A 23,598-nucleotide genomic window follows, 5' to 3' on the forward strand; every position below is an offset into this window, starting at 1 on the left:
AGTTCAGCCCTGCGATATTTACGCAGTGCCTTCAAATCCATGGAGGTAATAGCTCTCCTGTGTGAGCCATTTGTCTCAGCAGCTTCAGAGGTGCAGCTGCCTGGGTTGCTGCTCTGAGTTGTTCCAATGGTAGGTTTTGCCTTGGAAACATCGTCTTCCTCATCCAGTGAATCAGGGATTTTTCGGAAGTTGGCTAGCAGTTCATCTCTGCAATATTTACGTAGTGCCCATAAATCCATGGAGGTAATAGCTCTCCTGTGTGAGCCATTTGTCTCAGCAGCTTCAGAGGTGCAGCTGTTTGAGTCTCTGGTCTGAGCTGCTTCAGAGTCGCTTTGTGCCGCAGGTTTAACTTCTTCATCATCTTCCACTGACTCTGAGATTCTGCGGTAGCAGGCCAACAGCTGGTATCTCTGTTGTTTGCGCAGGATCCACAAATCAGAGGAATTCCTCTTTCGTATGGAAACTTGGCTACTGCAACGGTGGACAGTGATGGTGGTACTGCCTGTCACATTTTTGGCTGGTGCCTCAGTTGTGGTGGCATCTCCTAGTGCCTTGGAGATCTTTCTATATTTTTCCAGCATCTTGTAGCGATGCAGTTTGCGTAGTGCACACAAACTGGACGTATCTTTCCGTGAGCTCATTCTGTTGCGTTGTGCGTAGACAGGCTGGTTGTCTGTGTCTTTCGAACTGACTTTGCTCATGTGAGACCTGTGAAGATGTTCTGCTTTTTATAACTCTGTCATCATTGTGATGTCATATGGTATTGGATGACACCATTATGATGTCACCAACAGATTCTGAACATTCTACTGATAGAATGCTACAGATTCAGCACTGTAGAACTGCAGGATTTATTTATTTATTTAACAATATTTGAACAACAACACTACGGAGATTTGAATTTGACCTTTTTACAAACCCATTTGCAATTAATGTGGACAGTGCTGCACTAACAGAGCTGAAAGAATTAGAGTGCTATGGTGCACTGAAGGCCAAGTTTGACTCTTTTGGGCCAGGCAAGTTTGCACCATTTATCTCAAGCACAACGCTAAAGCTCCAACTTCAGGCTCCCATGTCATGAATATGAACCCCCATTACCCCTGTGAGCAAATGTTCTCTGAGATGAAGATCAACAAATCCTCTCACATCTCTCTATTTATGTATGTCATTCCTTAGATGTTTGCACTATCTTTGCTGCTTTAACACTAAATTTCCCCACTGTGTGATTAATAAAGGCCTATCTGATCTGATCTGATGTGATCTGATCTTATGACGTGGTCTGTTCACAAGGGTGGGGCCTTGTTTGTCAGAGGGGCGGAGTCTGTTGTTGTCAGGAAATACCCTCATTGTCAACAGGAAGGGACCAGTGACTGAAGGGCAAGAAAGAAAGAGTTGTCTGTTATGTAATATCGATAGGGCCTGTTTCGGTCATCACACAATTTGGGGCTTGTTTTTTGCCAGTGGGGTCGGAACGCACTACTCAACATCCAGTATCTAAATGAATGGAGATGAAACATTCACTAGTAGCTTAGTGCGTAGATGTTCTAAGTAATGGACAAAGCCAGTGCTCTACAAAATCCAATGTTTCCATAAATACATTGGGTATAGAGATAAGTGTGTTGGATTTATAACCTTTGAGGAAATTACAGGTAGGCAGCACCTGCAAACTGCTTGCATTTCATCAGAAAAGCATTAGAGATGGATCTTCAGCCTACACATACTGTAGGTGGTGTTGCATTTTGTGCAATGTGTGGGTGGTGTCACTCTTGTGTCACACACCAATGTGGCAGGAAAACAATGTGTTGTTATAGTTAGCGCCGACTCCACCAGCTACGATATTAAATGATTCCTACAGTCTTACAATATATCTCCAAGATAATGAGTACTTTTACAGCTGATAGTGTGTTTTGCTGATAATATACCATCACTGTGTTTTGCTGAAAATGTTTGAACTTTTTGTTTTTCATTACTCCGCCAAGGAACGCGGCGGAGTTATGTGACAATCGGTGTTGGTTTGTCTATCTGTCTGCCTGTTTGTCTGTCTCAAAAATGAGCTAACGGATTTGGATGAAATTTTCAGGGAAGGTCAGAAATGACACAAGGCCCAAGTGATTAGATTTTGGCAGTGATGTGGCTTATATCAACTGATTTGTTAAAGATTTCTCTATCACTGCCAGATAACGGCAATAGTACAGTGTCACTGTAACTATGACTACCAGTGAACACTACGTTACCTACTGACAGTCACATGATTGCTATCGTAGTGCAAATCAACCGCTGCGGACCACGATTTTTTTTGAAGATTTCATCTGTCTGAAATCATACGACTGAGCAGCCTTGGCAGAGTACTGCGCTCTCTGAGTGCTTCTGTTTTGAAAATGTGGTAATGCTGCTGGTTAGCAGGGAAAATCTCAACAGAAGTCACTGTCTAATCATAGACTTTTAAAGTGCACTAACCTATCACCACAAATGAACCCCTGAACACTATCATTTTAAAACACACAACAAAAAGAGCTGTGAAACAGACACAACTTGCTTCAGGCATGAAAAAATATATTTACAACTGAGCCACGTATTGACATCTTTCTGCAAAGAGTAATGTTTTTTTTGTTCTTTTTTTTTGTTTCTTGCTGTTTAGACTTCTTTGAGATTTTTATATTGATGTCTAATTTAATAATAAAAAATATAATATGAAATATTTTATTAGTGGATTTAATTATGTTACTTTATTTATTAGTTTGGGCCATGATAGCAGATACACTCTTTCCACTCTCTTAAACATATAAAGACTAACCACCTGTTTATTAATTAATTGTTAAAGTGTTTCTGTGAATGCAAAACAGACTGGTAGTTTAAAAAAAATCTGGTATGGAATCAAAATATAATGGTTGGGTTAAAATAATACCCTGTTAAGGACTGGAATATGTCTGTAGCGACTCAAAACTTGAGTGTACCTATGGCACATAATGGGGATATTTGTTTCAAAATGTAGAATATCATCAGAATCAGTGGAAGACACTGATTTTGTGAGGAGAACCACAAAGTAAAATTAAAGCTGCAAGCAGCGTTGGTCGGGTCCTCGCATCCGAGCGGCCCGGCTGTCCCACGCATATCCACCAGGTGGCACTGCAACTGAGAGTGTATATCGGCCTGTGGATGTGATTGTGGCTGGACTCTGATCACACGTCAAGTTTGAGGCAGATTGGAGCATGTACAGGCTAGTTAAACAACACTTCCTGTTTCATGGTGAGACATTCAAAATGGCCGCCAGGTGGCACTATCACTTTCACTGTATATTGGTCTATGGAACTCATCAGGGCTGGACTCTGATCACACATGTAAAGTTTGGGGCAGATTGATGCATGTCCAGGCTAGTTATACAGTGTGCCAAATTTCAGAAGTCTAGGTCAAAGGCTGTCCGGGGGCAGAATTTTCTTAATTTTCTAGGGGGCGCTGTTGAGCCATTTTGGCACGCACGCGTGCCTTTTACTTGAAATATCAAATTTTTCGCCGGTCCTGATGTCTGTGGCGATTTTCATGCGTTTTCGTGTATGTTTATGGCGTCAAAAATGCCGATTTCCCGGCTGATGAAAAATAGTAATAATAATAATTCCTAGGGTTTCAGTAGGTTCCTCACACCACTTCGTGGTGCTCGGACCCTAATAATAATACATTTTATTTATAGGCCCCTTTCAGAGCACCCAAGGACACCGTACAAAGTAAACAGAGTTACAACACATTCAAATAAACAATATAAAACTAAAAGATGTAAAACAGTTAAAAGAAGGAAATTTAGCAATTTTTAAGCAACAGAAGAAGAAAGAGAAATGGTTGTCAAAATGAGTATGCTTGTTTGAACAGGTGGGTTTTGAGATGGGATTTGAAAATATCCAGTGTGTCAATGTTTCTGATGTCAAGTGGGAAGGAGTTCCAGAGGCGGGAGGCAGAGCGGCTAAAGGCTCTTGAGCCCTTGGTGGTCATATGGGCAGGAGGGATGGTGAGGTTGAGGGAGGAAGATGATCTGAGAGTGCAACTGGGTGTGTTTATGTGTGGGAGATCAGTGAGGTACGGAGGGGTGAAGTTATGGAGGGCCTTGAAGGTTAGCAGCATGGTTTGGTAGATGATGCAGTGTGTGATTGGGAGCCAGTGAAGTTGTTGGAGAACTGGGGTGATGTGATGGAGAGAAGGTGTCCTGGTGATGATCTGGGCTGCTGCATTCTGTACTAGTTGGAGTTTATGAAGGGACTTGAGGGGGAGACCAGAGAGAAGAGAGTTGCAATAGTCTAGGCGGGAGGTGACCAGCGAGTGGACCAGGATGGCGGTGATGACAGGGGTGAGGGAGGGACGGAGGCGGTTGATGTTACGGAGATGGAAGTATGCAGACCGAGTGACGTAATTGATGTAGGTTTGAAATGATAGAGTGCCGTCAAGGACAACACTCAGGCTCTTGACTTGTGGGGAGGGGGAGAAAGAGGAGTTTTCAGTGGTAATGGTGAAACTGTTAGTTCTTGTGAGAACGGATTTAGAACCAATGAGGACACCCCAGTTTTTGTCCACAATGAGCAGAAAGATGTTTTGAGGACAGGAGATGAGGCCTTTAACCCCAAGAACACCAAACCTCCCACCAAGCACGGTGGTGGCAGTATTATGCTCTGGGGCTGTTGTGCTGCCAGTGGAGTTGGCAAAGTGAACTGAAAAATGAGGAGGAGGATTACCTCTACATTCTTCAGGAAAACCTAAAATCTTCAGCCTGAAGGTTGGATCTAAGATACAGGTAGGTATTCTAGCAAGACAATGACCCGTAACCAGATAATAAATGGTAAAGAAATGGCTCAATCAGGCTAGAATTAAGGTTTTAGATTCTCCTTCCCAAGGTTCTGACTGAAATCCCATCAAGAACCTGTGGGCTACACTGAAAAACTGTGTCAGACAGAGAGCAAATTTAGTTGGACTGCTCCAATTCTGCCGAGAGGAGAGGTCAAAGATACAACCAGAAGCTTGTAGATGGCTACGAAAAGCACCTAGTTGAGGTGAAAATAGCAAATCAGACATTTAAGCAAATATTAATATTGCTTTATGTATATTTTTGACCCAGCAGATGTTATATTTCCACAAGGCCTATAATAAATATATAAAAGAACCAAAATGCATGATTGTTTTTTTGTGTGTGTGAAAAAGATGCATTTGCTTCAATCATTGCATCATAGGAAATAAAGATTTAAAGGAGTCATTGGAAACTCGAGACTGGCATGATAAATGTGGTCTTTACAAATGTATGGACACAACTGCTGTCCAGCGTTCGTCCCGATGCATCCAGAATGACGCCCACAGCCAAAGGCAAGGTGCTGGAGTTCCAAGTGATGGGAGAGGGAACTCTCCCCAGTGTGTGTGTGATTCGTCCAGCTTTGAGGAGCTGCCATGGAAACCCAATGCTGCAGTTCAGACGGGTATTGGTAGGACGCAGACACACTCTGCCCCTGGTGCTGCTAAATGATGGAAATATTCCAGCTCAGGTGAGAGGAAACACATTACTCTGCCCAGTTTTAGATAGAAATTTAAAAAAAAAACAACTAAACTTTGTTCTTTCCACTTGATTCAAATGCAACAAAACCAAAAACATTATAGATGTATTACATTTTTATAATATCCTTTCAAACATAGCACAGTCTGTGGAGGAGCTTGTCAATAAAATATGTCTTCTCAAATTGTTGTGTAGGTCCAGATTGAGATGTTGGATAAACATGAAGTGTTCACCCTCAAAGCTGCTCCTGGCAACACTTGCAGCTCCACACAGATCGACAGCATCACTGTCTCAGGTAAAACTTAAATCCATAAATCTCTGTCTACAAAATAATACATCTCCTCTTCACTTGAATAATTTAGAATTACATGCATTTAGACCTCGATACTCTGTTTGCGTTTGCTTAATTCTGTTTCCATGGACTAGCTACTGGCTCAGTATTACAGCATTTCATCAGTCTCATCTACAGTATATCCCAGATGTAGTCCCATTACCCACATTAAGTCCTAAGCTCTGGACCCTCACAGACTTTAATGGACTGATTTCAGCCTTATTAAATGTGTTTTTTGTACTGATATTAATGCAGCAGATTAAGCACATAGCTGTTCTTACCTACAGTGTTGGGATGATTAGCTTTACTGTGTTTTGCTTTTGTCCTGGTACAGAAGAATCTTCTCCTTCCCAGTTGATGCACAGAGCCGTTCTGAAGTTGAATGTTAATGAATCGATGGGGTTTGAGGTTTGCTTTTGCTCTGACAAACCCCTGAGTGTCAAGGCACAGATGTCCCTGCAGGTGAAGGACAACCAGTACAGCGATACCACAATACAAGTGACAGGAGAGGCTTACCAGGAGCTGGTCGCTATTGATAACATCAAACGGTCATCGGAGGAAATGGGTCAGGAGGAGGATGAGGAAGGTATGAAAAGAAACATACAATGTGGAAGAAATAGAGAGGAAAAGGTGTCAAGTGGGTATGTCATGAGTAGCAGCAGCACCCTGATTGTGAGAAATGCTGTGACTTCATAAAATACAAGCTTACAAGCGTTTATTTCTCTCTTTTAGAAAATTATGAGGTGCTAAATTTTGGTGACTGCAATGTAGACTGGCCATACCAAGAGAGTTTCACCTTGATCAACCACAGCAGCAGCCAGGTGGCGAGGTTTGAGTGGCCTCCTCCTGGACCCTATATCGTCTTTTCACCTCAGGTAAAGCACTGTAGGAAGAAATGCAGGTTGTAAAAAAAAAAAAGGAAATCGTGGGCCACACTGGGACATAGTTGTAAAGCACTGGTTCATCACAGTAACGTACATCAGTAACAGTGACTACATATATTCACTGTAATAATAATAAATGTTCTAATATGAGGTAAAATTCATAAATACTGGCCGTTTGTAACTTCCAATCATATATAACCATTGGCAGATCAATTACAACTGTTCCTGGACATAAACCTGTAAAAACATCTATAATCTATCCATAATCTACGTAATATGGGATATTGATGTTCATTTTTTTTATTTTCCCTGAATATTTTCAGAAATACTTTCACTTTCTGGCAGGGAAGCTTGTAGAAACGTTGACTACCAAACAAACTGTTTAGATTCTAGTGGCTGGAGATTATTGGTCAACTCTCTCACAAGTAAACCAGTTCATTGTTGAACTTTAGAGTTGTGCTGTGGGGCATTGCAAAGAAAACTCTATTTAAGGTGCAGAACTTTCTGTCAACATGAAGAATGGGTTCAACAACAACAATCAATGTTTGGAACTAATTCAAATTCATGTGAAGCTAAGAAGGTCATATTGAATATTGTTCTACTCTTTATAGTCAATGTATTATCAAGGTTAATGAACAAAAGGATTAAATTCTACAACATGCATGCCACAGTTATGAACTCTATGAACCGTAATGTACTTCTCATGTGTCAGAATTTAACATTAACTATTCACCTGGACAGTTAAGAAGCTCTATCTGATAACATTGTAGTCCTTGATGATCAAAACATATCGTCAGACATCAGCTCTTCTCTGTTATTATGTTTGGTTCAGGAGATAAGGTGTGAAATACATAATTTGGTTGTGGCGGAAGGTAAAATAGCCACCATGGCTGCCATTTCTGGAAATATTCAGAGAAGTCCCAAACTGTACGAGTACCAAGTTTCATGTTTTTATGAAAATGTGTTCATACTGACAAACTAGTCAAACTCAAGTCACATTTATTTATAAAGTACTTTAAAACAACCGGAGTTGACCAAGGTGCTGTACAGAAGAGTAAAAACATGATCAGAAGAGAAAAATAATAGAACTAAAAGCAAAATACACAATAAAACATAAACAATAAATAGACTAAACAGACTGGACTGCCCATCCCAGATACAATATACATGCACACGGAAACAACAAACCTACGTGACGTGAAAAGCCAAAGAAAAGAAGTGGGTTTTAAGAAAGGTTTTGAAATTAGACAGTGAGGAGGCCTGTCTGATGTGCAGCTGTAGTTCATTCCAAAGTTTTGGAGCTTCAGCCTTGTTTTGGTCATCCTCAGGAGCAGCTGGTCAGCTGACCTGAGCGATGGGCTCAGTGTATAGGGGTGTAGAAGCTCAGAGAGGTATGGTGGGGCGAGACCATTTAGGGATTTAAAAATAAAAAAAGAATTTTAAAATGGACGAGCAGCCAGTAGAGTGAAGCTAGAGTCGATGAAATGTGCTCAAAATTTCTTGTGCCAGTTAAAAGACGTCCAGCGGCATTTTGAACCAATCAGAGACAAGCGATGGAGGACCGACTAACCTCCATATAACATGCATTACAGTAATCCAGCCGAGTGGTCACAAAGGCGTGGATCACTGTTTCAAAATGCTGTCTCTGAAGAAAAGCTGTCCACCTATCTCCCTCTGTTACCTTCACCTGTATCCTGTGGTTAAAGCTATAATACAATACAATAACTTTATTAATCCCCGAACCAAAATTCAATAATAAATGAAAAAAATTAAATAATAAATGAAACCTAAAGTAGATAATGTGTGCCATATTAACATTCTGAAACTATGAACTGCTTTTATTGTTTTCTCAGGATAACATTTGGCTGTATATAATAGAAAAGGCTTGCTTTTTTGTTCCTTGTAGGTCGGACACCTTCACGCTGGTTGCTCAAAGGAAGTGACCGTCACCTTTAGGTCCAGTCAGCCGCTGACTCTGTCCAGAGAATCAGCGAGATGTAAGATTTGTCAGGTGGAGTTCCAGCAGCCGCTTGAGCAGGTGGCCGACTGGGACGACAGGAAGAGGACGGTGCAGTGGCTGAGCTCTTCAAAGCAGACTTTAGATGGATCTCAGCAGCCTGCGAAGAATAAGGTGGTCTCTTGCTCGCTGGGCTCAAGTGACCAGCGGACGATGCATTTGTTCATGCATGTGTTTGTTTGCGTGCAGGTGATGAAGACAGATCCTGAGCCCAGCTGCTCTGTGGTCGACGGCTCTCAGCGGGAGTTGGATTTGCGCATCAGTGCAGTTTGTGACTATGTGAAGTTCAGCTGCAACACCGACAGCATCCACTTCAAAGACACCATGCTTTACCAGACCAGGCTCCACCAGTAAGTCAATAAACTGACAAATAGAACAACAAATAGACATGCTAACCCTGTAAACAAAAATGATTTACTCAGAGGAGGTCTTTGTAATAAATAATAATAAATATGGTTCACTGACATTATGAGTAAACAGAATATGTTCAGATAGATAGATGGATAGATGGATAGATAGATGGATAGATTTAACAACTATTTACAAAAGTAATAAATTACCAAAGTCTTAGAGCAAGGTAATAAAAATATCTGTAATATATTAAGCAATGTGCAAGACACAAAGTATAAAAAATACGCTATATACGAGAATGTAGAAACTCTGTAATGTAAAAAATACAGAGTGTAAAAAATGACTTGCATATCTTAAATCATAATATAAGATTTAATAGAAAAAATTGTAAGGAAACGTTTGGAACGGTCTCGGAATATATGTAGCATATGTAGAGAGATAAACATTTGTACTCGTGCATTACACAGCTGTCCTCTGTGCAGCAGGTTAGATCTTATTCCTGCCCATAAAGCAGTCTTATCAGCTATTAGAAGTAGATCCTGCACCTCTATGAAATCAACCCATTTCTAAAGATGTTCTGATGAATCACCTCCAGGTTGTGAAGTAGGTGTGCAGGATTTCTCATCACTGATTTCAGTTTTGAGAGCCTCCTCACCTCTGTCGCTTTCTGAATAGTATCCATTCCAGTCCTAATGATGGAACTGGTCTTCCTGATCAGTTTTTTAATCCTGTTGTTTGCTGTGCGAGCAACTTCTCTCCAGCATACCACACCAAAAACATAGCAACAGCCACTATAGTCTGACTAAAGGTGCACAAAAAGGCCCTTCACATGTTGAAAGACCTTCATAAAAAATACGGACTGCTTTGCTCCTTCTTATCAAGCGACTCCATGTGGACAGCCAGTTCATTTTGTTGTCCAGCTGTACTCATCAAGTTTGACAATACATCACATTAATTTAAAACTGACATATAGTAAATAGTGTGGAAGGCCGTACTTGTCATTTACAAAATTAGAAAACTTCTGAAGACCAAAACAACAATATGGCTTGAATACCTCATGTTGCGTAGCTTCAAATCCCTCCCTACTGCAGCGACCACCATGAAATCCTGTATTAATGAATATCTACTTATTGTATGTTCATATGTGTGTCTGTGTGTGTGCACATTTAGACTGCAGATAGTTAATGAAGGGAATGTTCAAGTGGATTTTTCCTGGCAAGTCTTCATTGATCCAGACAGCAGCATTGTCAACCGCGACCAAGGAGGTACTACAGAAGTATTTTTATCATTAGTTTAACTTGTCAGTGTTGGATTTTACTTTAAATATCAACTTTAACTGTACCTGCTGTACCGTTGTGTTTCAAGATTGAAGATGTTATTGAACTGTTATTATTTTGATGCTTTAATGGAAAGACTTTGATTCTGAGTATAAATGTAAACTTGCCTTGTCTGTAACAGGTGGAACCTCCACCCCTCGACCTGGCAGCAGGTCTGCAGGATCGCGGACTGGATCCCGACCTCCCAGTGCTCTGGCCAGCGTGATGTCTGTTCTGACGGGGAACCTCGAGGTTCCTCCTCTCAGTGTTGAGCCCAACATCGGGACCATAGAACCTGGAGCCACTCAGGACTTCAGTGTTTGCTTTTCACCGCTGGAGGTGGCCCAGTTTCAGGGCAAGCTGTTATGCAGGTAACTTAAATGTAAAACTGTAAAAATAAATATTTTTGGAGAAGAGAAGGTGAGGCCTTATACCCCAACAACATCAAGCCTAATGTCAAGCATGGTGGTGGCAGTATTATGCTCTGGGGCTGCTTGGTGTGAGTGGAACTGGTGTTTTCAAAAAGTCAGTGAAATATTGGAAAAAAGAGGAGGATTACCTCTACATTCTCCAGGATAACCTAATATCACCAGCTAGAAGGTTCCAACAAGACAGTGAGCCCAAATGCACATCAGAAGTGGTAAAGAAATGTCTAAATAATTCTAGAGTTAACACATTAGACAGGCCTTCCCAGTGTCCTGATTTTGCACACATTTCTTCCAGCATCCACAACCTGAAGGATGGGGTTGAGGCTCCCTCTATTTCGGTTTGTGGTCGCAGCTTGTTGCCCCATTGCCACTTTGACCTGGAGGACTCCGACTACATCAGCGGGAACCGCCGCAACCCTGAGTTCAGGAGCTGTCTGGACCCCAACACCAGGGTTTTAGAGTTAAATGCTATCGGCGTATCTGCACCAACAACAAGGTAGTGAAGGGAGAGTTTAGAACCTTTCATCTCTATCAGTGTAAACCCTAATGGTTTATGTTCATGGTTTGCTCTACAGATGTTTCAGTGTGGTGAACCCAACCAGTAAGTCCTACTCATTCCAATGGAGGTGTGAGGACACAGCTGGCAGTCCGTTTGACTGTCTTACACCATGTGGAACCATCCAGTCAGGGAAGAAAGTGGAAGTAAGAATGGAAACGCACACAGCCAAGCAGTCTTAAATCATATAGGAGTGTCTCATAATCATTTTCTTCCAGTTTCCCTGAATATGTGCCCTTGTCCCCACCTCCTTTATTTCATTGCTTGTTATCCAGTTTCACTCTGTCTCCTTGGTTTAACCTTTTCAGTCATCACTAGACTTCTCAAACTTAATCCATCTCAGTCCCCCCCTTACTTTTTCCTTGAATTGTCAGTAGTCCTCTGGCTTGTCTGTGTCTGCAGATGTGTTTTGAATATGTTACTGAGCAGCTGGATGTGGTGGAGTCGTTCTGGAGCTTCGTGATTGAGTCTCTATCTGTGTCGGTTCCCTTCCTGTGTGTGGGAACCACCAGAGAACCACTCGTTTATCTCGACAGACCTCACCTTGACTTTGGAGAACTGCACGTTGGTATGTAACACTGATAGACACACATACAGACGAGTTGTGACTATTAAACAATATTACTAACGCTGCAATTCACTTTTAACTACTGCATTCGGGTCTTCCACTGATCAGAGCAGAGTTGTAGGTCATCTTCTTGTAGTTGTCTCAGAAGCCTTGTCGCTTTTTACTTTCCTTCTGGGGAACTTGAAACAGGTTCCCCGAATTTAGGGTAAAGGAAAAAGTCACACGATGCTAAATCAAACAAATAGAGAAGGTGGTCAAGTACTGCAATGTATTTTTTTGGCCAAAAAACTGCTTCACTGAGACCTGAGTCTGCTGGTGCATTTTCCTGATGTAGGATAAAACCATTTTATTACAGCTGTGGCCACTTTCTTCTGACCCTTCCTTGGAAGTTTCTAGAACCTGTTTGAAATAGTGTTGCTCCATTACGTCGTCATTTATTAACAACTCCTCAAACGTTCATGCAGGAGCATAAAACGTTATTTTCATATTGCAGGTGCATGCACTTCTTGAACATTTCTTCTTTTGGTGGTGACATTGCAGTTAGTTTCAGTATTTAAATGCATATATCCTTTATAGTTCAGAGTAGATTTGGAATTTAAAAGGTTTTTACTAATTTATTTTGATCATGTCCAAACACGCCTGAGTAGGATTATGGTTTTGTTAAGTTAACCCAACAAAAACCACAGTAAGATTAAAGAAAGATCACAGTTACTGTGATCTAAAACTATGACGTGCACTGATTTGCAGTAAAAGAACTGAACCCTCACTGCAAATCTGCTCACCCAAAAACAATACTTTATACTCTGACAATAAAATGAAATTTCCCTTTTTATAGGTGACATTTAAACTAAATAGGTTAGTTTAAATCTGAATAAATTAGACCTTGCAGCATATAATTGAATCATTTCAACAGTGAATGATCCAGAAATGACGTTGAGCTGAATCACACCTAAATAATAAAATCTACTCTGTTAAAATGAAACAAACTTAACTCCATTTGAGTCATATAATGGGTAGCCGAATGTTAAAATTTCTTGTCTTATAGTGAAATACAGCACATTTCCCTGTTAGTATGCTGTTAGTGGTTTAAAGGTTCAAATTAGAATTACATCTACATTCTAAAATTAGGTTTATTGGCAGATGTGTGTGAATGAATGATGCATTCCACTCTATTGCATGTTTTTATTCTGAGTGATGCAGTATTGTGCGTGTATTTTTGTGTACAGGTCATAAAGCGGAACAGACAGTCGATGTGGTGAATGGAGAGGAGGAACCCTTCAACTTTACAGTCCTACAATCATCTCTTCTCTGTGAAGACCAGCAATCGAACCTCAGTGTGCAGCCTATGACTGGCACAGTGGCATCAAAGGACAGGTTAATGACACTCTAACTTACAATGAATACAGTTAGACATAAATGGCATCATACCAAAGATAAGATAAGATAAGATAAGATAAGAAAGCTTCATTGTCATTATACACAGTGTAAAATGAAATGCCGGATGACTGTCTGCTTTGTAAACATAGAAAACAACTAAGTTAAGAAAACAAAATAAAAAATAAAAAATAACTAAATACCATAGATGACTAAAGTACGTAAATAGAAATCTTTGCAAAAAACGTGCAAGTGGCAACATATAAGTAGTTTGGTTCGATGTCATCGTATTGGTACTAGATAGACAAACTAAGATAACAAAAATGGCAGAAAGTCAAGCTGCTGCATCTGCACGTGCCGCCATCTTTGAAATGTTTTTAAAATGACATACTGAACTTGCTGGTTTAAAACTGTTGCTGTTCTGTGACCTCCACCTCACAGCATATTAAAATGTGTATCTATCACTTGCTTGTGAACTCTCTGATGCAGGTTGCCGTTGTCAGTGTCCTTCACACCTTCCTTGGAGGGAAATGTGAGCTTCAGACTTGTAGTGAGGGTGAAGAGGAAGCCAGAGCTGCTCGCGCTGACGGTTAAGGCCGACTGTTTCACCATGAGTGCTTCTGTTCAAGTTCAGGATCCAGATGGAGAGCTCAGAGAGATCAACCCCAACCACCAAGATGCTCTAGACTTCGGAAAGGTCAGCACACGTTCACACTACAAGCACAAATACTGAGATGCACAATCACACAGCTTTATATTTGAGCTTTAAACATGACACTCACCACCCTGTGTGTCCGCATATACACTGTTTCTAGGTGGGGATTTCAGAACAACTAGCCTTTAATTTCCTGGTGTCCAATCAGGCCAGATTCACCATGGAGGTAAACTTTGACCTGACGGGTCCCACTGAGCTGCTGCAACACTTAGAAGCAAAACCACAAAATGCTACTATTGAGGTTGGAAAGCAGCTGCAGTCAGCGCTGTTCTTTTGTCCACTGAAAATCTGCAACCTGCACGACGTCAGACTGAACATCAAGGTACTGTTGGTTGGTTGCTACAGAGGTATTTTAAATGGATCAGCAGGGCTTTTTAATCCAAAATAAAAGATTCCGTGAGTAGTTTGTCTTTGTCAAGCTGAGTAAGATTCCCTCAGTGTACAGCCATAAATAATTAGTGAGCAGTGATACAGACTTTCCCCTAATTCAAGCTGCTATTTCCTCATTTTCTAAAGCGTAGTGAAAACAACTCAAGATTTGGCTTTGTAAAGCTTCAACAACTTTATTCATCATTTGACTAAAAAGCAAACACCAAGTGACAGTATTATTGGACCAGGCTTTCACTTCATCGACTTAAAACCTTCAAAGCAAACCAACAAGCCATTTATTGAGCAAAAACACAAAGAGAGACATCTTCAAACTTTAGCTGCTAATCTTCAAGGGGTCTCTTTATGTCTGGGGTTTTTTCTGGCATGGAGGAATTTTGGGCACCACTCAAAGAGGTTGTAGGAGCCTCTTTAGGAGGGTTTAGCCAGTGCCAAAGGAAAATTAGCAACAGCAACATGATCAGAATTGCGAGTGTTAATTGGCGTTTCATTTACTCAAGCATAGTGGACATTTGTGTTTATCAGATGGTCAGAAATAGCAGCAAATGTCTAGATTTGTGTCAAAGGTAACACTGACTTAATGCCAATGAGAAGATGGGTCATGCTTACTTCAAAGGCCCATTCTGAACCAGGAAAACTGACATGTCGCACCATGAAATTGTATAATTTGGTGCAACTAACTCTTCAATCCTGAGCTGTACATCAGTGTAAACCGACAATAGCAAATATGATTATAATTCTAATGAGTTAGCATTAAATATAAGCTATAATCATAAGTTGTATTTGGTGACTTTCTTCTCTCATGTGTTCTTTATCTCATCAGGTGAAGTTTGGGCCAACATTTACCTTTGCCATCAAAGGCAGGGCTGTAGCTCCCAGCCTTGAATTCTCCTTCACCAAGTTCAACTTTGGCAAGTGCTTCTTGTACCGTCCTGGCATGGTGCCGCCATCCAGGACTCTGGTGATAAGCAACAAAGGCAAAAGGGATATTAGGTGTGTTTAATTCCTAAAGAAACGTGTTTTTTGAGTGTAAACCCAAGTCTAAAACCAACCATCTGTGCTTTTCTTTCCTCTCCTCAGCATCCAGTGTCAGTTCAAGAACACTGCTGTCTTTGAGATGGACTTCCAGCCAGACATTTTGTCCCCCGGTGCAGCGATGGAGGTACCAGTCACCTTCTGTCCCCGTGAGGCGCGTCGATACCATGAAAAACTCACCTTCATCTTAAGCAGCTCTATCACTAAACAGGTGGACATATCGGGGCAAGGCGTCGAGATGAAGGTGAGGAAGAAGGCAGTGTGTGTGTGTGCTGCTGTCAACATCAGTATTTAAGTATTAGGATCTGATACTGATAGCAAAATGACATGAGCTAGCATTACCTCCTTGGGAATACTGCTTTTCACATAGTTGGAATACGTCTTCTAGTGAGAGAAGCTAAACTGGACTGAGAAGCAACTGCAAGGCCTTGTTTGTAAATGCTATTTTAAAGCAAGCTTATGGACAATAAATATGTCTGTTATTGCCATTTCACTTTATATAGCTCCTGCAAAATCTGTTAAAATCACATATATTTAACATCCTGTACATGTATCATTCTGCTTTAGCTGGAATTGGAGGATCCAAGGCACAAGAAGGTGAAACTGGGATCCCTGACTTTGGGTCAGAAAGTGAAAAAACAAGTTGTTCTAGTCAACCGCAGCAGTTTAGACCTTTCTTTCACCCTGACGCTAAACACGAACACACCACTGGATCTAAAGGTGGGCAAAACACACACACATATACACACACCCACAACGATAACCAGTGGTCCAGTGAAGCAGCACCTAATAACGTCCCCCTCCTCCAGGATCTATGTGTCACGCCAGCAGGAGAGCTGAAGTTAAAATCTAACGGCGGTTCGTGTAACACTGAGATCCAGTTCTCACCTCGTCAGCACGTTGTTCCTTTCACTGCCGAGCTGCAGGCAGAGTTTGCAGGCTTGGTGCTCCCCCTGCTGACCATTGAAGGCTGCTGCCAGGTAGGCTGTGGACCACAATTCCTTTCCTTGATGCACTCCTGTGTTTAACCTGATAAGCATAACATTGTACACTCAAGTAAGCTTATTGGTGCACTGTTTTCTAACTAGTGTGTTCAGAAATGCCATAGATGTTGATTAAAAAACAAGTTCTGATTGTTATTTAAATAAGATGAGATAAAATAAGACTTTATTTATCTCTCATCTTGTGCCAGATATTGCTAAAAAAAAAAAAACCAACAAAAGACATAACATCAGAAATGCAGTGTTTAAAAAGTAATACAGCAATAAAGTATAAGTAGGATACGTTACTAAAATAAAATTAGTAAACTAAAATAAGGTTCGAATAGCATAAATTAAAAGTAACTGTAAAATTACTCATATAAACATGATAATGAAATATTGAACATTAAAATATAATATTGCACCTGAAAAATGAGATGAAAGTAAAATATTGGCTTAAAAAAATAACATGAAAATGAAATGTTGCAGCTGGAAAATGAGATGAAATGAAATATTGCACCTGAACATATTGGGTTAAAATGAAATATTGCACATTACTTTGACAATGTTGTTCATGAACATGAAATATTGCACATGTAATATGAAGATAGACAGTATTTGTGAAATGGGTGATTTCTTAAATGATCCTCTAACAAGCAAGTTTTTCTGTTGACTCTGTATCTTGGCTGCAGTAACATTAAATACTTATTTAACCTGTCAGGATGTGGAGGTTCTGCTGGATCCGGACCACCTGTCCTTTGGAGCTGTAGTCCAACGCTGTCAGACCAGAAAGAAGATTTTCATCATGAACACTGGAGACTTTGGTGCCAGGTATTATATTTTCCAGAATGGTATTTTCTTAATTGTCTGTCTCAAAGTTGAAATCACTACTAAACTGTAGTAGAAACATCCACAGTGATGCAGAAATACTGAAAAACAAACACTTAGACTCACAGTTTTACTACAGACAGTAGTAAGATACTCAGAATTCTCTGCATATCCTGGTTGGATAATAACCTTCTCTCTGCTTTTTATTTTTCTCTCTCCTCCTTATTACCAGGTTCCAGTGGAAAACAGAGAGCTTCCCTGCAGAGTTGTCCATTAAACCAGCTAAAGGATACATCAGTCCGGGCACAGATGTTCCCTTTGACGTGACTTTTGCCCCTGTGGAGCTCAGTAATGACATCAGATATGAGAACCTGTCTTGCCTCGTGGAAGGATCTTCCTCACCCGTTAAGCTCACCGTCACAGGCTCCTGCATCGCCGCCTCCACTAACAAAGAGGTTTGACCGATGAAGTAGAAAAATCTACCTGATACATTTGATCGATTGTGGGGCATTTGCTCATTTTCTCATCATTTTGAGGATTTACCAGTGTGACTTTTTCCCTGTTGGGAGCAGACACATTTCATCTTAATTACCGACCCCTTGGTTAGATTTGTATTATGATTACCAACATGAAGTAAAGATTGTTTTTTAATGTTAATTACTGACATAAATGTGTGACTTTAATCTCAATTGGAAAGCACTTTGGCTGTTGTTTAATATGTGCTATACAGGGTGGGCCAAAAGTGGGCTAACACTTAGTAGGTTGGATTTCAGTGAATTAACCATCAAACCTGTGCTTCCAAGTGTATTTCTTATGTGATAAATTGCCTGGTGTGAAGGTGGGGGTGTGTTAAAGTCTCCTTGTCATGATGTGTACACCTGCTCTGCATTTTTACACTTCCAACACTGCTTTAGTATCCGTTGTCTTTGCTCTTAGTTTAATTTGTTTGCCATTGCTCACAATCCCTATAAAAATGTAAAAAAAACAAACAAAAAAAAAAAAAAAAACATAAAAATCAAAAGCAAAATTGGAAGAAGTAGCTTAATAGCATTTCCAAAATGTGAATAAGGGATATGGGATACTGGTTTGGAATTATGGTTTGGATAAATTAGATCAAAAACGTGAAACAAATAGTGAAACAACTGTAAATCTGTATCTGTATAAATAACATGCACCATAACATTAAAGGTCAGAGAGTGTTTTAATTTCCCATCCCAAGTCAAATATTTCCTTCAAAAAGACCCTTCTGAACATATTAATCAATTATATAGATATACAGTTAGTCACACGTAACACATCAATGTAACTAAAAGGCTTTTACTCTGGAAAAACTAGCAGTTTGGGAATTTGAATATTGATTTTGAGGCTCTTCCAGCGGGCATAAAACCTAAAAGCTTCCTTGTCAGCAGTGTAGCTCCTCTGTGCAGGGATGGTTAAAGGCCAGCGTCACATAATGTGAGACGTTGATTTGGCTCATTTGGAACGGGCTGTTGACAGATTTAAAGATTGGCAAAAACCATCAGTTGGTTTCAGTTAGCTGAGTACCTCTGCCATCTGAGAAACGGCTGTAGAAAAGTTGGTTTTAAAAAGAGTTAAGTGTTCATTTTATTATAAAAGCATGGATACGTTTTTGTGTCACAAAGAGGCAAAGACCTATATTTTTACATTTGTAATTTAGGCACTATTTCATAATTTCTACCTGTTTGTGATCTTTTTGTGTCTCCAGGTACTGAATTTTGTTTGCCCGGTGCGCAGCTCTCAGACCCAGACACTGTCAGTGGTCAACCCCACAAACCAGCGCTGCAGCATCAGACCTCTTATTGAAGGTGAACAGTGGAGGGCTTCACCTTTTGTGACCTTCGAACCGCATCAAAACAAGGCATTCGAGATCACCTACCAACCGCTGACCATGACCGCTGATGAAAAGAAACACCTGGTAGATGGAGCCATCATACTTTTTTTTTTTTTTTTTTTTTTTTTCCATCATACTTAAAAACGATTCATTCTGTTGTGTATCAACTAAATGCATATACAAAGTGCTTAATCTTCGATACGAACTTGATGAATTTGGCCTTCTTCTTTCCTCAGGGTTCAGTCTTTCTGTCCTTCCCTGATGGGACCGGCATGCTGTACACCCTGCAGGGAACCGCTGATCCTCCCAAGGCTGAAGACACCTTAATGCACGAGCTGCCTGCTAAAACTCACCACACAGAGCTGCTCCCTGTTCACAACTGGCTCTCCAGGCAACAGCGGTAAAAATCACACACCTTGAAGTCACCCGTCTTTTAAACTGTACACCAATCAGACCACCTGCTGCGTAGCTCCCCGTCGTGACGACAAACTATCCCTGACCTGTCGGGGCATTGACACGAGGCCTGGGGGTGTCCTTTGGAGTCTGGCATCAGGACTTTGCCAGCGGATGCTTTGTTTCCTTTGACTTGTAGGCCGGGGCCCCCGTGATTCGGGCTTATTTCATTCCACAGATGCTCGATTGGACTGGGATCTGGGGATTTAGGAGGCAAGATCAACGCCTCGGGCTATTTTGTGTGTTCTTTGAGCCACTGCTGAGCAAGTTTTGCTGTGTGGCTGGGCTCACTGTCCTGCTGGGGGAGTGCTGCTGCTTTGAAGGGGTGTGTTTGGTTCGTAACATGATTTAACTCGGTGTCAAAGGTTTTCTTTTCAGAACATCTCAATCTACTGTCACTTAACCTGCCGGTGGTTTTAATGTTGTGGCTGACCAGTGTATGCATCCTGTTTTGCTGTCCTTTTGTAATTCATAAACTTATAGTAACTTTATTTACACCCTCATGCCCACTGGAAACAAGCTGTGAACACAACATTGACATATGATAATGTGTTTGCCCCTGAAGGCATCTTGTGACTAATTAAATTCCTCTTAGTCAAATTAGATTTGATTACCTTTTAAGTTGTTTATACATAACCGTTGCTTGATTTACACATGCAGCAGTTACAGCGCGACATTAGCGTTCATTTGGATTTGTGTGTCAAGCCACCAGATGAATCAACGTCCAACATTTACTCTCTGTTTGCTCAGTTTTTTCATATATGAACTCTTAAAGGAAAATAGTGGACTCTGTAGCTGCTAAATGCCCCACTAGGTTCATCATCTAGTGCTTAACTGTGTCTGCTGCCTAAACCGACACTATGAGAGCAATGAGAGTGAAAAAAATATTAAAGTTGTGAACCAGACGACTAAAGAAAGAGCTGGAACTCACTTTAAAGCTCGTTAAAACTGAATGGAGCTGCAGATTTAACCCACAGCCCACCTTGACACTAGTATTATTATTATTATTATAAATATCAGTTATTAGTGCTTAGGGTTAGGCTTCCTTTTTATAGATTGGACACCATGATAACTTTGCAATAAATGATCAACACATGAGTAGCGAGAAGTGAAGTGAAATTCCACATTTTTGCATTTTTCAGCTGCTGTGTGAAAGTAAAGTGGAGAAAAATATTTTACAACAGTATTTGAGCTGCCAAACCTTTTCCACTGTGCCAACATGAAACCAAGTAGTTTCTGGTGAATCATACAATAAAAGCTATTAATATAATTGTTGACAACCTTTTTTATTTAGCACCAGGATTTACAAAATGCTTTGACAGATGAAGAAAAAGCAGGATACATAGAAGACAACATAACGGCAATTAGGATAAAATTTAAGAACAAGAAGGCAGCAGATACAAAAATGCACAATGAAATATGTCGATATTAATCAGGTCAAGTCACTATTATTTCTATAGCACATAATAAACAAGATTACATCCATAAATGTATACATTTATTTAAAGGTTAAGACCCCAGAATTTTATTCATAATGTAAATTTACCTGACTAATTTGATCACTAAGGTTAACACTCTACAATATTACATGTAATATAAATTAACCAGACTAACCTACAATGTTTTGTTCTCCAACAAATTATATGACAAATTTAAGAAATTAGGTTACAAGCTGCACACTGTTTTAAAAAAGAAGACGACAGATGCACAAATTCGTAATGCAATATGTTAATGTTAGTCAAGTCTAGTCAACAATATTTCTATAGCACATTTAAAGCAACAACCAAAGTGATTCCCTGTAGAGAAACAAGATTACCACTATACATTTTTACATTTATTTAAAGGTTAACACCCCACTATTATCAAATCATAATATGCATTTACCTGAGTAATTTGATCACTAAGGTTAACATTCTACAATATTATATGAATATGAATTAACCTGACTAACCTGCAATGTTTAATTCTCCCACAATTTTGCTGACATTTTTTAAAAATAAGGTCACAAGCTACACACTGTTTTAAAAAAGAATGCAATATGTCAGTATTAGTCAGTTCAAGTCATATTATTTATATAACACATTTAAAGCATCAGTTATTGAGCCAAAAGTAAATTCCAGTAGAGCAGTAAGACTACAGAGCAGAATTATCTAATCTACCTAATTAACCTAAAAACTGAGGCTACAAGCTGTACATGGTGTGTTTCTGTCCTCAGCTTCTGTGTGCTGCTGGAGACAGTGAAGCCTGACAAACCTGATCCTACCGTCTCCCTCACGGGTCTGAAGTACATCGATGTTCCTGCTCTGTCCAGCAGAGACTATGAGATGTCTTTCTTTATGTACAGAGAGGGGCAGTACAGCACCAAGGTTTGATCTCCCTCACCTTTCTGTGAACACATCTGGACATACTTCTGAGCCTCACATGTCACTTTAACCCTCTTCCCCAGGTGACCTTCTGTAACAAGGTGACAGGTGAGTACTTGTTCTACCTGGTCACCTTCAAAGCCACGTCCCCAGGAGTCCTGTCCACCATCGAGCTGACGACTACTGTTCGACGAGCCGTCTCAGCCACAGTGGAGGTGGAGAACCCTCTGACCAAACCTGCCAGCTTCACCACCGAGTGTAAAAGCCTCGACATCAGTGTTCCATCTCAGCACACCGTGTCAGGACAGTCCAAGGTGGAATCTGACTACACCTTCTATTACACTGCAGGGGGAACACAGTGTTTCCACAGACAGACTCAGGCTGACGCTCTCCTCGTTTTTTTTTCTTCTTTTCAGGGTGTTTTGAGCTTTGACTACCAGCCTCTGCAGACAGGCGAGTCAACAGCTCGACTGACGCTGTCTAGCAGTGATCTGGGCTTCTTCCACTACGATCTGCTTCTCAGAGCTCTGCCTCCACCAGCAGAAAAAGCAGTACACTTCACCACTTCACTGGGCAGCAGCGACACCGTCCCGGTCAAGTTCATCAACTGCTCCCGCTTCAAAACCGATTATGCTTGTACAGTAAGCAAATATTTCTCTTCATCTGTGCCAGATCTGTTTTTATTTGCAGAAATCAGAACAGTCCAGTGTCTGTAAATAGGGATATTTAGCATTTTTCTGATTATCTGTATCATTATTTTAATTCGCTGATTATTGATAAGTTAGAGGTTCTGCTTCAGCCTCCTCTCTGTCTGTCGTCACTCTGTGGCCTCAGAAATGTCTCAAGTAGCAAAAACTGAACAAGAAACACAAACCAGGAAATGAGCTTCTCTCACAGTGGCTAAAGCTACGCTAACAGCGAGCGGCTAAGTTAGAAGGCAGCCACAGATTAACCTGAAACTGAGTGTGGAAAACAATAATTATTAATGCTTTATAATCTGGACCTTAATGGGTGATAAAAGTGACAGAACAGTGAAAAATTAAAAAAATATAGAAGAACTTCAGATGTAAATGCAAGAGACAAAGTGATCAGTCCCAGTGGATCCCACATAAACAGAGGAGAGCATCCCAATTTAATCACTCCTATTTATATTTTACATACTCAATTATAGTTACTGTTATTAATGAAGAAGTCTAGTTATTAATGGCAGGTTTTCAGATGCTGAACATTACATTTGATTATTACTGGGTCCAAATATCGGTTATCAGTCTTTCTTGATTAACAATAATCAGCATTATTATCGGCCCAGTCAGTCCCTGAAAATATCAACATTTCTATTTTGATTTCCTGTTGAAAATGTCAGCATTTATTCTAGCAATACAACACCTGTGGCCTAACAAAAGTGATTTTTGTCTGTTCTTTGTAACCCATAACTGCAGCTAAAGAGAGAGAAAAGTGGAAGTTGTGTTTGGTTCTCAGCACAAGAGGAGGATATGCTTTGTGACACAATGATACGAAGAGCTTCAGTAGAAGGCAGCTGGACTTTTTTTTGTTCTTGAAGAAGTTTCACCTGTAATCTACGAGGCTTATTCGCTTCTAACTGACTGTTGGATTGATTCAGGTATTTATCTCGGGGCTC

General features: G+C 40.4%; 1 protein-coding gene across 1 annotated transcript in view; it reads left to right on the forward strand.

Annotated features, from left to right (window-relative positions):
- Positions 1-23,598, forward strand: part of hydin (HYDIN axonemal central pair apparatus protein) — a 120,542-nt gene that overhangs the window by 95,299 nt on the left and 1,645 nt on the right. Inside the window, exons 69-93 of the mRNA XM_055008991.1 lie at positions 5,297-5,513; positions 5,717-5,816; positions 6,187-6,438; positions 6,585-6,727; positions 8,643-8,867; positions 8,943-9,103; positions 10,275-10,369; positions 10,563-10,791; positions 11,144-11,344; positions 11,424-11,550; positions 11,807-11,972; positions 13,199-13,346; positions 13,836-14,043; positions 14,162-14,383; positions 15,272-15,441; positions 15,529-15,727; positions 16,051-16,203; positions 16,293-16,463; positions 17,185-17,294; positions 17,524-17,746; positions 19,018-19,227; positions 19,380-19,543; positions 21,812-21,962; positions 22,043-22,273; positions 22,376-22,600. Of these exons, the coding sequence (XP_054864966.1) occupies positions 5,297-5,513; positions 5,717-5,816; positions 6,187-6,438; positions 6,585-6,727; positions 8,643-8,867; positions 8,943-9,103; positions 10,275-10,369; positions 10,563-10,791; positions 11,144-11,344; positions 11,424-11,550; positions 11,807-11,972; positions 13,199-13,346; positions 13,836-14,043; positions 14,162-14,383; positions 15,272-15,441; positions 15,529-15,727; positions 16,051-16,203; positions 16,293-16,463; positions 17,185-17,294; positions 17,524-17,746; positions 19,018-19,227; positions 19,380-19,543; positions 21,812-21,962; positions 22,043-22,273; positions 22,376-22,600 (4,501 nt within the window). The remainder of the gene's footprint in view (positions 1-5,296; positions 5,514-5,716; positions 5,817-6,186; positions 6,439-6,584; positions 6,728-8,642; positions 8,868-8,942; positions 9,104-10,274; positions 10,370-10,562; positions 10,792-11,143; positions 11,345-11,423; positions 11,551-11,806; positions 11,973-13,198; positions 13,347-13,835; positions 14,044-14,161; positions 14,384-15,271; positions 15,442-15,528; positions 15,728-16,050; positions 16,204-16,292; positions 16,464-17,184; positions 17,295-17,523; positions 17,747-19,017; positions 19,228-19,379; positions 19,544-21,811; positions 21,963-22,042; positions 22,274-22,375; positions 22,601-23,598) is intronic.

The sequence above is a fragment of the Amphiprion ocellaris genome, chromosome 3 (genome assembly GCF_022539595.1).
Source record: "Amphiprion ocellaris isolate individual 3 ecotype Okinawa chromosome 3, ASM2253959v1, whole genome shotgun sequence".
NCBI lineage: Eukaryota > Metazoa > Chordata > Actinopteri > Pomacentridae > Amphiprion > Amphiprion ocellaris.